At 38.3% G+C, this 13,554-nt stretch overlaps 1 protein-coding gene and 1 long non-coding RNA gene across 9 annotated transcripts in view; one reads left to right on the forward strand and one right to left on the reverse strand.

The window, feature by feature from the left end:
• The window catches only part of tead1b (TEA domain family member 1b), a 69,818-nt gene extending 58,610 nt beyond the window's left edge, over positions 1-11,208 (forward strand). For all 7 annotated transcript variants that reach the window (XM_050066892.1, XM_050066971.1, XM_050067047.1 and 4 more), the window contains 4 exons: positions 869-1,042; positions 5,183-5,323; positions 5,457-5,609; positions 7,873-11,208. In XM_050066892.1, the coding sequence (XP_049922849.1) occupies positions 869-1,042; positions 5,183-5,323; positions 5,457-5,609; positions 7,873-7,986 (582 nt within the window). In that variant the 3' untranslated portion in view covers positions 7,987-11,208. The remainder of the gene's footprint in view (positions 1-868; positions 1,043-5,182; positions 5,324-5,456; positions 5,610-7,872) is intronic.
• LOC126404375 (uncharacterized) overlaps positions 1-13,554 on the reverse strand; it is a 40,592-nt gene that overhangs the window by 1,312 nt on the left and 25,726 nt on the right. The window contains exon 2 of one of the 2 annotated variants that reach the window (XR_007571483.1): positions 5,627-5,827. This is a non-coding gene — a long non-coding RNA (uncharacterized LOC126404375). Of the gene's footprint in view, positions 1-5,626; positions 7,862-13,554 lie in introns of those variants that run through there. The other variant, XR_007571455.1, reaches the window with a different exon arrangement.

Consider the following 13,554-nt stretch of genomic DNA (forward strand, 5'->3'; position numbering starts at 1 on the left):
CTTTGTGAAGTTCCAACGAGGGTCCCGGTGTAATCATATCCCTTTTATAGAATTTGTAGTCCAGCCTTTACCTGCAGTGACTTTCTGGAGTCTTTGTAAAATAAATCCATTTAATAAATCCGATTCTAAATGCCTTCCCATTATTTATCCATATTTTCCGTGTTGGAAACAATCATTGTTGTCTCATGCTTCTGCATTGGAGAGCCGAATCACCAGCATTACTATAAACCACATCGTAAAGACAGCAACCCATGCAAATAGGTTGGTGTTGTCTGGACACACAAATCCGATCTGATCACCTGCAAATATCAGTGTGAACAGTCTGTATTAAAATTCGATTTGAGAAACAAATTTAATATGACGGCAGTCTGAGCGTAGCCTATGAGTTTGCCTAATTTAACACACAGCTATAGCCCTATCTTTGTCAGATAGATCTAGATTTGTGGTTTCACGGCTTTCTTGCCTGTAATAAATTCACAACTTACGAGCTTATAGAATTTGGGTGAGGCAGTCGGGCATCCCCAGCTTGGTTTAATACAAATGTGGGGATCAGTGTGTTTTTGGCTTAAGTGGAGCAGAATGAGATTTCCTAATTTGTACATCATAAAAGCATGCAGACAGCCAAATAAAAAGCAATGATGCGTAGGGTTATCATCATGAGGGTGTATTGTTACCAATCTAATTCTAGCTGCCTTTTGTTCATTGTGGTGGTTGTTTGTCAGAACTGGCTTATTTTTGTTTGAGTAAACCTTTCTATGTTCTCTGGATACTGATGTTTTACTTTTACAGATTATTTTTGATACAACCTGAAATAGAGCACCATGCTGTATATGTATGTGTTTCTAATACTACTTATTTTCTCTTTCAGTACAACAAGCACCTATTTGTACATATTGGACAGACAAATCATTCCTACAGTGACGCCCTGCTGGAGTCGGTGGACATCCGTCAGATTTATGACAAATTCCCAGAGAAGAAAGGAGGGCTGAAGGAACTGTACGGAAAAGGTCCCCAGAATTCCTTCTTCCTTATAAAATTCTGGGTGAGTGCTGTTAGTCGGCCATATTAACAAGATTAATAAGTATTATATAAAATGGCAGTGTTGCAGCAGGATTGCGTTTTAGACACATCAGTGTTAATATCACTGTGAAATGTTTGATGGCAGAATCAGTAGCAGTGTGCTCAGGTTCGTCTTCAGTGATTGGGTGTAATCAGTCTACACAGAGAAGATTGCTCTCTTAATGTTTGCAGAATGCACTCTGCTATATTTGGACTTGCATAGCAGGAGAGCTTTTGATCAAAGCACTCACTAATTCAATGTAATATCTCCAAACAATGGAGTGACCTGGTTGCACTCCTAATGGCTGTTTAAACATTGCATGTATTTCCTCCCTGATGCAAAATGCTAACTAGCGGCAGCCAACAAAGTAGGGTCGTATGCACTTGGACCAAGTCCCCTCAAATTCCTTTTGAAGTGACCGACCAATCTAAATTTCAAATGAAAGACAGAATCTGCACAATAATGAATGTATAACTGCTTTGCTTAATGAAGGAGGAGAATGTTGTAGGAGGATGTCTCCTCTTTTTGTATCCATAATGAACAGGATGTTCAGGGCATAGAAAGGTTGCCCTCCGGGAGCAGACCAGTTCAACCTTGTAAATCAGTCCTTTAACGTAACTTCATTTAATCCTCTTTAGAATCTCGTTTCCAATATGGACACATTTACATGCTTATTCAGAAGTGGCCCAGATCCTCTAATTTGATATGCGATGTACATGTTTAATCTCGACAGCTCTTGATTAGACAGTGACAAAGAAAGTCTTAATGCAGGGTTTAATTAACATTTTTGTCCACATGTACAAGGGTATTTTTGAAAAAGTGGTTTTCCTCTCATCCTTCATTCTCAAAAATAATGCCATTCACAGAAGCACCGTTTCAAAAAATCTCCATCCAAATGAAGTCACAAAAACACAGGGTGCGTTCTGAATCACATACTTTTTCCTTTTACTTTTAGTAGGTACAGCAGCTGCCCTTAAAAAGTATGTACTGTTGCATGCAGTATGCACACAACTGGGACATACTGCTTTACTCATAACGTTATGCCCTGAACTTTGACCCTGCTGCTAATATATCCTTGGATATAAATCAAAACGCCATTTACCTCACTAGAGATGTAGGTCAACCCAGAGAGCTCTGCTGTTGTTATTTTGCAGTGTGTGTAGTTTTAACTTTTCAGTAATAACTACATACATTGCAGATTCTAACTATTATATTCACAACAGTGTAATAACATATGTATGTCTAGTTATGACCTTTTGTTGTTGGTAACCTTATGATTATTTTGTTCACTCAAACATTAATATTTCTATTATTAGGCTACTACTCGAAAGTCACTTAAATGTGCCATCATCTATCATTGCCACATCTAACAGCTGTCAATCAGCCGTCAATCATCATCAAAATGTGACAGGATATAGTGGAACATCTTGGTATTTTTGGCATACTGCATTTGACATAACTATGCTTTAGGACATATAGTATGGTAGTATGGGTACTTGAACGAACAGATAATTGAAGCGCTGTCTAGAGCATGCTAGGGCTGTCAACGAATATTCTAAATTTGAATTTAAATTCGAATTTGAAAAAAAATTGGACCTTCGAATGTGAAAATTGATATTCGATTGTGGAGGAAAAAAAACACACCACCGCAGCTGTCCTCTTTGCGAGTGGGCGTTGGCCTGGGCCGCTGCACTGAAAGCACTGCATAAGGCCACACCGCCCGCGGAGGTGCTGCGAAGCGCAGCGCACCGAAATTCTCGCACGAGCCGGAGCACTTACGTTCACATCAGACGTGCATTTCTCCATGCTGATCGACAAGCGTTTCTGCTCCCAGCTGTTGTCTCCGTCACCCGGCTTGACACATTCGCTCGTAGCTCGCGCAGAAAATAGACTAGAGCCGGCCAGAGAGGTCCGCGGTCGTTTCTAAAGTAATGTTATAGATAATTGTTTTATGTGTTTTAATGTGTAGGTATGTTTTCAAAGACGTTTATGTTGAAATAAAAATACCTACAAGTAGTTATATTTCCTTGTATTAATACATATACAAGTATGTTTCCTTGTATTAGTTTGCCCTCTTGTGAACATAATGCGAAAAAAAAAAAATTCGAATGGTTCGAACCAATGAGTTATTTTTAGAAGGAATATTCGAATGTCATTTTTGAGCAATTTTGACAGAGGAATATTCGAATGTCATTTTTGAGCAATTTTGACAGCCGTAGAGCATGCCAAACCATCAGGTGGTGATATAACCTAATCTTGCAAATAAGAATAAGAAGATTTTAGCCAATCAATAGCCTGAAAAAAAACTATTACAGGAAGGCTACCTGGAGCAGTGACCTCTGTCGTGCATTCTGACTCCTCTGTTCCTTAATTTAGTGGAAGAGTGAATGTACATTTATGTATAAGCATGTACAACGTCCCGTTAGCAAGGTTAGAGCCAGCACTACTTTGGCGTTGTTCGCCATTGCACGTAATGTAGCCTCATTTGTGATGGCTCACAAAGGAGATAACAGCGCACACTCTGACATCTAAAACCAAAAACTTTTCTGAACATCTTCACCCTGAAAAGGGGTTTTAAAAAAGATCCTTTTTCAGTGACCAAAAACACAGTTTGCCTGCCTTTTTTTTTTTAATTTACCCATGTACGTGTGAACTAAGTTGTAAATACCACATTTAAAACAAATTCTTACTTCTTCTGAAAGGCCAAGTAAACACAAAGTAAATGTACACAGTATGTATTATAAACTCATCTTTGCAGGGTTTTTTTTTTTTTTTTTTTTTAAGAAGGTAGGAGTCGGCAGAGACCAAAAACAGAGCTAAAAAGAGAGTGAATATTGGACTTACACTCATCAGGTGGACACAAACAAAACTCTAAATGATTGATAATGTTGCTCCATGATTATTGGATGTGTAAATAAGCAACTTTTAACATGAACTGCTAACATGAACACCATATCTTCATAGCTAACTTCATAGGTGATGATATGTTAATGTTGTGTTCACAACTTGTTTCTACTGCCCCCCCAAGTTTGTTTGAGCTATGAGCAACTCCTCAGTTCCGTTTTTACACTGCATTGTGGGAGGATAATGTGCATCAACAGCACATTGAAAAATCAGGGGTTTAGGTGACTCTTAATATACTTGATTTTGGCACTTTCCAGTGTGAACACACGACATGATCAAAACCTGCTCACTAACAGTACGTAGTACAAAAATCAGTCAGGCCAACATATCAGCTGATATTTGGCTCATGGCAGATACATTGGTAAGATACTGTCGAACAAAAATGCTAAATTAAGTTTGAGGGATTTTAGAAACAGTGTCTCCGTGACACTCCGTTTGTCCACCAGAGAGTGCTGACATCCGTATTTTTCAACTGTAAAATTTCTGACTCCTGGATTTTGGTCGTAGTTATTAAAAAGAAAACTAAGGGATCCATATCAAGATAGTTTGTTTATGTAATGTGTTTTGGTTTTAAAATATTACCATCGGCCAATATAGTTATAGCTATACCCTCTAGCACATGTAATCTTTTTGAGCAGGCCAATGAGTGCTGACACAGTGATTCGTTGCACTGTTGGGTTGAGATCTAATCATGTTATCAAATGGCATTTTATGGATTTATTTTCTTCTTTTTGGGGGGTTTAATCAAAACATCGCCCACAGACTGATATCTGTGGGCGATTACTGATATCTTAAAAGTTTAATTGGGTATGTTACAGATAATGTACATGAATGGGTCTTAATTCGATTTGTTCTTTGATCTTTTTGTTAATTGTTTTAAATTTGTTTTTCACTCTAACAAAGAATGATTACATACACAGGCCTGTTGTTACTTGTTATATGAAATACTTGACAAAGTTGCTGTATCAAAACAGAATTAGCCGCTGACTGCAACATAATCAGTTTCGCTGTAGTTGAAGTGTTGCCTCATCACTTATTCTCCTGTCTGGTGTGCAAAAAAATGGCAAGAATATTGCCAGTGTCACTATTTTATTTCACCACTTCCACACACTGTATTTACCTCTTTTAATATGGTTGTGTGTATTTATTGCTGTAAACTGAACCATAAATACAAATATTAATTGCCACTGAATGCTGTCTTACTTCTCTGGCCCTCAGGCTGACTTGAACTGCAACATCCAAGATGATACTGGATCTTTCTACGGAGTCACGAGTCAGTATGAGAGCTCGGAGAACATGACCATTACGTGTTCAACGAAGGTCTGCTCCTTTGGCAAGCAGGTGGTCGAGAAAGTTGAGGTAAGAAATCGAATCTTGTCATCCTATGGATCAGAACAGTGGCTAATGAATTACAACCTAACTACACTGTACCTTTGTGTTTTTAGGCTACATACTACTTTTATTAATTCATTTTTGTCCACCTTTTCCTCAGACTGAATATGCACGGTTTGAGAATGGACGCTTTGTCTACCGGATAAGCCGGTCTCCAATGTGTGAATACATGATCAACTTCATCCACAAACTAAAACATCTGCCAGAGAAATATATGATGAACAGCGTGCTGGAGAACTTCACTATCTTATTGGTAATCACCACTCTGACCTGAGCGGGCGAGATCCCTCTCCAGGGCTCCCATTCTTCTTCTTCTCTTTGCTGTTAGGGTGTGTTGGTGGCTCCAGCTGGCTTTATAAAAAAAGGGGGTGTGTGGGGGGATTGACTGGACCTTGAGATGAGATCCTCTCGCTGGTTTTACATTGCTCTCATTCCACAGGGGATGAAACACAGTGTGAGGAGCCTCATTATCTGCAGGGGAAAAGGGAGGATAAGAGGGGGCAGGAACCCCCGTTATTAGCCATCACATGGGGTCTTAAAGTGTCATTCAGCACCACTGAGAGAGCAAGAAATACACAAAAAGACAGGCATAGATCTTAACATGGGGATGTGCACCCAAAATAGCAACCAGGGCCCAGAGGAATCCTCAGCTTAAAAGGGTTTGTAAGATTTATACTCATCCTAGCCCTAAGAGGTATTTCCCAAACCATCATGTTAAAGATGATCATAGATTATTAATGAGAGCCTCCTGTCTATTTGTAGAAGGTTGAGAGCGTCCTAAAAAAGCTCTGAAATCTGCAGCAGGAACCAAAAATGATGCACGTCAGTTAAGTTTTATTGTTTGTGTTAACATTTGGGAAAAAAGGAAAAACAAACTAAATTTAAAAAATGAATTGAACAACTATTGATTTGAATAAAAGGCTGCCTTCACCCAGAAAATAATGATCACAGTGTCAGAATAAAGGATCTTTACATACAGTCTAATAATATGTTAATCTCTTGTAGCTGAAATGGCATTTTCCTCATGATCTGATTCCAGTGTTTATATCTTCTTTTTAATTCCAGGGTGTATATGCTTTTTACTATTAGCTTATGAAGCTTAATACAGAAATGATGAAGTGCATATTCATTAATATTGTGAGGACATCACTGCTAGATTTTAGGTTTAATACATGGTAAAAGGTTATTGTCCTGAACAGCAGCAACTACTAACTGCTCATTAAGCTACATTTTCATACTGAAGGATTCTACATATAAAACATTTCTTTTGTATCGTTTACCACAGTTATGTTTTTGGTATTTATGCATTTTTAATACAGTGTGGCCTTACAAACAGTTAAGTTACTTTTAAGTGTAATCATAATTAGTCTAGATTACTTTGGAGTGAGTAGCCAAGTTAAGATAGTGGTCATAGAGATGCCTGCCTTCTCTCTAATATGATGGAACTAGAAAGCACTCGTCTTAAAATACATTTTAAAAACTCAATAGCAATGTCTTGTTCGAGACATCAAGACCTGGTTACTCAAGATAATCCACAGACCTTGTTGTGAGCTGTTTCACGTTGGAACTATTTTCTTTCTACCAAACTACACCTGCCAATCACTGTGCATCTATGCTAGCTCACCTAGCACTACTGAGCGAACGTCACAGCTCAGATTAGGAGGAAGCCATTAATGCTTACATCTTGCACTGTCACAAGCACGCACCTCCCATCCATGAGTAGATGCACGCTTCCTTCTGTGCAGTGATAGGGATGGCAGGTGTAGTTCGAGTAACCAGGTCATGATTCCTGGAAAGAGACATTGCTGTTGAGTTTATCAAATGTATTTTTGGCACTTTGAGCACCACAAGCTGAGTGCCATCTACTTCCAGTATGTTGGAGAGAAGGCAGACATCTCTCCAGCTGATATCCCCAACACTCGGCTACTCACACCAAAACTATATCGATTGATAGATAGCACTATAGGTAAGACGAAAAATGTGTTATTTTTGGTTTTGAGGTGAACTGTCCCTTTAAGAAACTCGTACCACTTTGAGAAATGTGTAAAGATGTTTGAAGAAAAGCACTTAAAATAACACTGTAAACTTATATAATATTATTTGTTTTGGGGAAATAAGACCCTGAGCCCACAGCTGGGAAATCTGCAACATGGCAGCAGCAAAGGAGAGTGCAAACAGGAAGCATCAGTAGAAAAAAATAAAATACAAAGCAATATGTAAAGATGTAAAGTAAGTAAACTGTAAGAGCAGAACAATAAGCTAACAGCATAAAAACACAAAGCAATATAATAAGAAGCAGACTGACTGACTTTACATTATTGACTGATGGAAATATAGATATTGCACAGTTTAACAACACTGATATTACACCTGAGTCATTGATTGTAAGCAGTAAAAAATAAAAGCAAGATGTAATAAATAGACAGGCTGTGTGGCAGAATTGTTGCATGTATCAGTACAGCATCTCCTTTAATACTTCCGAACCAGAAACTAAAATAACGACTCTTCTCTTGCAGGTGGTGACGAATAGGGACACCCAGGAGACGCTGCTATGTATGGCGTGTGTGTTTGAGGTTTCAAACAGTGAGCACGGCGCCCAGCATCATATCTACAGACTGGTAAAGGAATGAGAGGCTCTGAGCTTCCCCCCTCCCCTAATCCCACCCCTCTCTTTTCATGGACTTAACCAACCTCAAGACAAGTGGCAGTGCCTCTACCTGAAAGTCACACCTACAATGCTTTTTGGTCATGGTATCGGGTGAAGTCAGTTGTTAAAAATTTGTTTTAATATAAAGTGTTTGTTATTTGACTGCAGCTGTGAATTGCGGTACAGTTGTTTTATGTTTTAAATGCGGGAATTCTCGTTTTAAAAATATGCTGAGTTGGTCTCTGTTGGGTTTAAATGTGGCCGTTTTTAAAGAATTTACTAGGCTCATTTTGGTAAATGGAAATGTGTGTGTCGTCTTCTTCTGCTTTGTTATGTAGACTAAGAAAAAAAAAAAAAAGGATGCTGGCCTTTTCTTTCAGCAGCCTGATGTGGTCTGTGTAATATGTTTGAGTGTGTTTCGTGTGTCTGTTGTTCATGAACGTACACACTGTAGATAAACAGACGTGCACCCACAGCCAATAGATTTTCCAAAGAAACTAAACTAACACTACATAGAAAGTTGGAAGCAAGTGGTTGTGTATACTGCAACTATTTCTTGAAAGAGAACTTTCAGTAGTATATTTATTATCCCTGGTGACGCACTCCAAGTCTTAGACACTAACAACAGAATGAATGCACTGTGAAAATACCACAAACATTTTGCCTGCATCTGCTCCATACGTGTAGGAAGTCTTACCATCTGCTAAGCATTTCCGTGCTGCAAACCTTTATGTGTGACAGCCGATAGGAGAATTTGTTAGATTTAGGTCGGGGAAATTACTGCGAAAATTAACCCAAACCGGACTCCCATCTTGTCCAAAAGCACTTTGTCCCCCTTCCTGGACTTGCCTTTGTGATGCTTACTTTTTTTTCTTGTTAGATCTGTGGTTTTAGAATAACACTTTAAATACTCACAACACTATAAATCATGTGTAGACAGCAGGCCTTGTTTAGTGTGCTGTGGCTTTGCCCCCCCTTGAAAGACTCAGAATATCTCTCCCCTCTGGGAGAAACTCCAAACCAGAGTGTTGCTGCCTTCACACTACGTTCACATGTTTCTGTGGCCTACGCCGATCCCGAGCCTTAAACATGTTATAGCTGTGAGAACTCCAAAAGATGCCACTTAAACTGTGATCTCTACGCGGGAAGACTCTTTATATGTTTGCGTGATTGTGTGAGAAAAACACAATACTATCTGCCAAAGTGTAGATGTACAGTGCCTTAGAATACACTCTAACATTACCCGTTGCTTTGTTTTAAGTCTAAAATCAGTCTTGTGGATCAATCAGGCAAAAATAACTCACCGCTATATCACCTGGTACATCTTCACATCTGAGAAATTATGTTTTGTATAATTGGTACAGTCCAAGAAATACAGTTTTCTATTGTTGTTAAGAGGCAGTACACTTATGTTAAATAAAGCAAATTTAAGCTCAGACAGTTACAACACAGGTTTATTTTTCTCTGACGCTACGTGTTCCTAAAATATCAGCCTTCTTTCTCAGAGTGTACTATAAACACAGACTGACTGCCTTTCCTGTCGTAAAAGACCAAAAATACAGAGATACAGTCAATCTTTTGTCCTGCATGGTAGCAAGGAAGTGCCTTTGGTTTAAAAATTTCCAGCTTCAAAAAGATCAAACAGAAATTAAAAATTTAAATGTTGCTAGACCAAATAAATGAGACAGGCTAAGTGAAACCAATCACCACATTGCCTTTTTTTAAAGGATAGTAATGACAGCAGGAGGAAAGCTGGTTACAGGTGAATTAAAGAAATTATATATTAATTTTTATGGCATTGTACATTGATTTCACAAATGATGTATTTGAAGAACCTTTATTTCTTTGCTTGAGGTCAAAGACTGATAGACCTGCTGATAACGTACAGCCGCTGACTGCATGCAGGATGTTAGCTCGTATGAATGGAATGCCGCAGCTGTCTGCTTTGTGCACACTTGCAGGTTCAAGTGTTTTTTTGTATTAAAAAAAAAAAAAAAAGGTTTTTGAAAACATTATGGTTTCCTCTTTCTTGCGACCTCGCGTCGCACGGTGTGAAAACCACAGAAAACATCACAATGTTACCTTTGATGATGCAGACGCAGCTGTGATGTTGACGAGAGACCGACACAAGCTTTTATAATTTATCTTTCAGGACGAAAAGTGAAAGTTTATTTAATAGTGATTCTACACTACAAATCCTAAAACAGCTTGGGTGAATCTGAAACCCTGTGCGAGACGCCGTTTCAGAAACACATTTTTCACAACTGCTAGAGTGGACGAGGCCGTCGAGGTTAATACTTTTCACCGTGAGGACCATAGCTACTCAAACATTTACTGTTTCTTACAAAAAAAACTGTAATCATCTAAAATATTTTAATGGAAGAAGCTCTAAATAATTGCAGACAATGTCTTTGGTGGATGCAGATAAAGTTCAATCATTCAGTATTTTGCCACAGTCCTGTGGACGCTGTGGAGTTTTAATAGGCTTTTTTTTCTCTTACGTTTACCCTGTGTATCTGTTCACATTTATTGATTACTTAGATGTTTTCTTATTGTACTTGTATACAGTTGTACTTGGTTTTGTGATGACATTGTCTGTATATTGCAAGCCCAATAAGATGGTAATGATGTTGCTGCTGCACTGCTGGTACATTTTGACATGTCGTTTCAACACTAAAAACAGCAGGACTGATGCCTTCAGTGGCACGAATGTCTGGTGGACCATTTGAAGAGAAAATGGACACATAAAAAAAAAAAGTCAAGGAATCATGCTACAAACATATCAGCAGTTTAGCTCTTGTTATTTGTAATTCTGTCGAAAGAGTAGGTACTGGTACCTTTTTGTTTTATGACCATTTTCAGATGGTGGCTTTAAAGTGATTTTTCACATAGCTCACATATAGTTGTCATACACACATTTGGGTTTTGTGTGCAGACTTGTTTTTTTTTGTAAAAAGGTGCTTTGTACAAAATTATATATCTTAGCTTTTCTTGGTACAGATGTGTGATATCTTTTCGTATCCATGACAGCAAAGTGTTGGAGCAAAGGAGAGAAAAGACGCTCTGCTATGTTTCTGTGTTCTGCATATGGTCTTGTCTTTGCTCCGTAACATTATGATGCCTTCTTGATAATAGTAGATATTTTGTAGCTTTCTAGATACTTTGTATGTATGCAATATTGAAGTTAAATAAATCTGAAAATATATTGCCCTCTGTTGTCACTTCAGTTTTACGCAATTATGGCGCTGAAGCAATCAGCGCAGTTTGATTATTCAATCAGAAAAGCAGTGTTACATGATGGTGTGCAGACTGAGGATCCATTTAACTCTTTAACTGCAGAAACCTCACATCAACAGCAGATGGAGCCTGTCCCTCGCTTTATATTTAACTGTCCGTGCCCCTGTTTCACATAAAGGCAGCATATTTTAATGTACATCACTGTAGTAACAGAAACCATCACCAGAGGGAGACATTGTTCAATTAAAGGCAAATGCATTATGATCTCTGTTCTGAGTTGAACCCATTGGGTTTAGGCAACAGTAAGCTGTATTATATATTGTGTAATTTAAGTGCAGTCACATGGGATATTTAAAGCAAACCTCTTGCACTGCTGTCAAAGTATCGTGAAAGCAGAAATAGTTAAGAGATAAAATAACCAATAATTATGCAGACCATCTGAACTACAGGTATCACCGGATAATGTGCTTGTCAACTAAAATACAATATAATAATAATAATAATATTAATAATAATGAAGCCTGTTTTCCTGCTGAGTTCACAAACATTCATGAAAACAAAACAACAACGACAACAACCTTGATTTGGTTGTCAATTTAAAGCCCCTGTTTTAAAACAACTTTCAGATAATTTGGGAATTATATCAGCTTCTTCCTGTGGTTCTGAAGTAAATCTTAGGAGGCAGGAAAGGCTCTGTCTGAATGGCTGAGGTGTGGACTCGAGTCACAAATTTGATTAATTTCGACTCGAAATAAAAAAAAGAAAAATTGTAACATGACTTGGACTTCAACACAAATGACTCATGACATCACATGGACTTGAGCCTTTGACTTAATAACACTTGAAACCTTCCTAAGCCCTGAGATTATAAAGTAAAGAAAACTTAGAATGTGTGCCATGAATCTATTCATTACCCTTCATTTCCTGAATCATCTACTATTAACACTGTTCATCTCCAGCAAGACAACAATTAATTCCCCAGATGGTCAATTTTGTTTGAACCAATCTGACAGCATCCAATCAAGCTGCAGGAGAGAACCAGGAAGAACTTTCGTAACATTACTGAGCACCAGTTGGAAAAAATGATAGCAAAGAAAATTTTGTTCTCATACAAACACTACAGGTGGTTAATAAAAAAAAAAGCTGCAGCACTCAGAAATAAAATCAAATAAAATGATAAGAAATGACAAGACGAACACGCAACAACTTCCAGTTTTGTTCAGCATTTGAAGTTGCACAAAGAACGGTCAGTCAAGGCTAATGTTAACATCATTGGCAAGCTAATGCTATGCTAATGTTAGTCAGCTGTTGTTAAAATTGTGTTATATTTTGTGAAGAGCACGTCTTGACTTGTTCAGGACTTGAAACTAAAACTTAAGGACTTTGGACTTGACTTGAAACTTGTGTACGCACGCATGCACGCATGCACGCACGCACGCACTAACTAACTAACTAACTAACTAATCCACCAAAGTCTTAAAAACAAAATCAGTCTTACACAGTACCACCACAAGATGCTAGTGCAAAACTGGCACACGTCTTACACCAAAAGTTTTGGCTATAGATGTTAGTTATACAGCCCAAAGTGCTATCACCAGAAAAAATGTTGGCATTGTACATTTCTCCAAACCGTAGCTACGTTATTATATGGCAGATACGTTGAAACTTTATGTTTAACAACACAGTGGTTAATGTGTGGTTAGGTAGAGGCACACATACCACTTGATTTATGGTTCAGAGAAGATCATGTTTTGGATTAAAATACCCAGTATTGGGGGCATATCCGAGCTGGAAACACAGTGATGGGTCACTAAAACACACCCACATCTGAGGTCACCAAAAAACAACTAATTTTGTGGCTTGTTGATCTCGAACACTGGTCTACAGTTTGGCAGGTCTAGATGTCACGCTGTCCATCCTCTCCTCCAACTTCAGATGACAAGTCAGCTCATGTAAACTGCTATGTCACTTCCGAAACATATGAAACGTGCAAATGTAATGTATTTGTGGTTTGCAGAAAGATAAAATGCCGACATTTTCTCCTTACGACTAAGCTGCACTATAATATCTTAGGATACGTTTGCCTCTTGCGGGAGCACATGCAGCAGCATCGACAACCCAACACACCTCGTACAGGCCTTTCTTGAAGACGAAGTGAGCAGCCGTTTGTTTTGAAATACAAGCTCATGCATTCAAGACTCACCAAGGCTGAAATCTGAAAGCTGTCAGTGAGAAAAAAAAAGGTAACAAATTAAAAGCGAACAGGGTCAAGAACGATGAATTAGGCTAAACCATTGTAAAATAACATCAGCTG

The sequence above is a fragment of the Epinephelus moara genome, chromosome 1, assembly GCF_006386435.1.
Source record: "Epinephelus moara isolate mb chromosome 1, YSFRI_EMoa_1.0, whole genome shotgun sequence".
Classification (NCBI taxonomy): Eukaryota; Metazoa; Chordata; class Actinopteri; order Perciformes; family Serranidae; genus Epinephelus; species Epinephelus moara.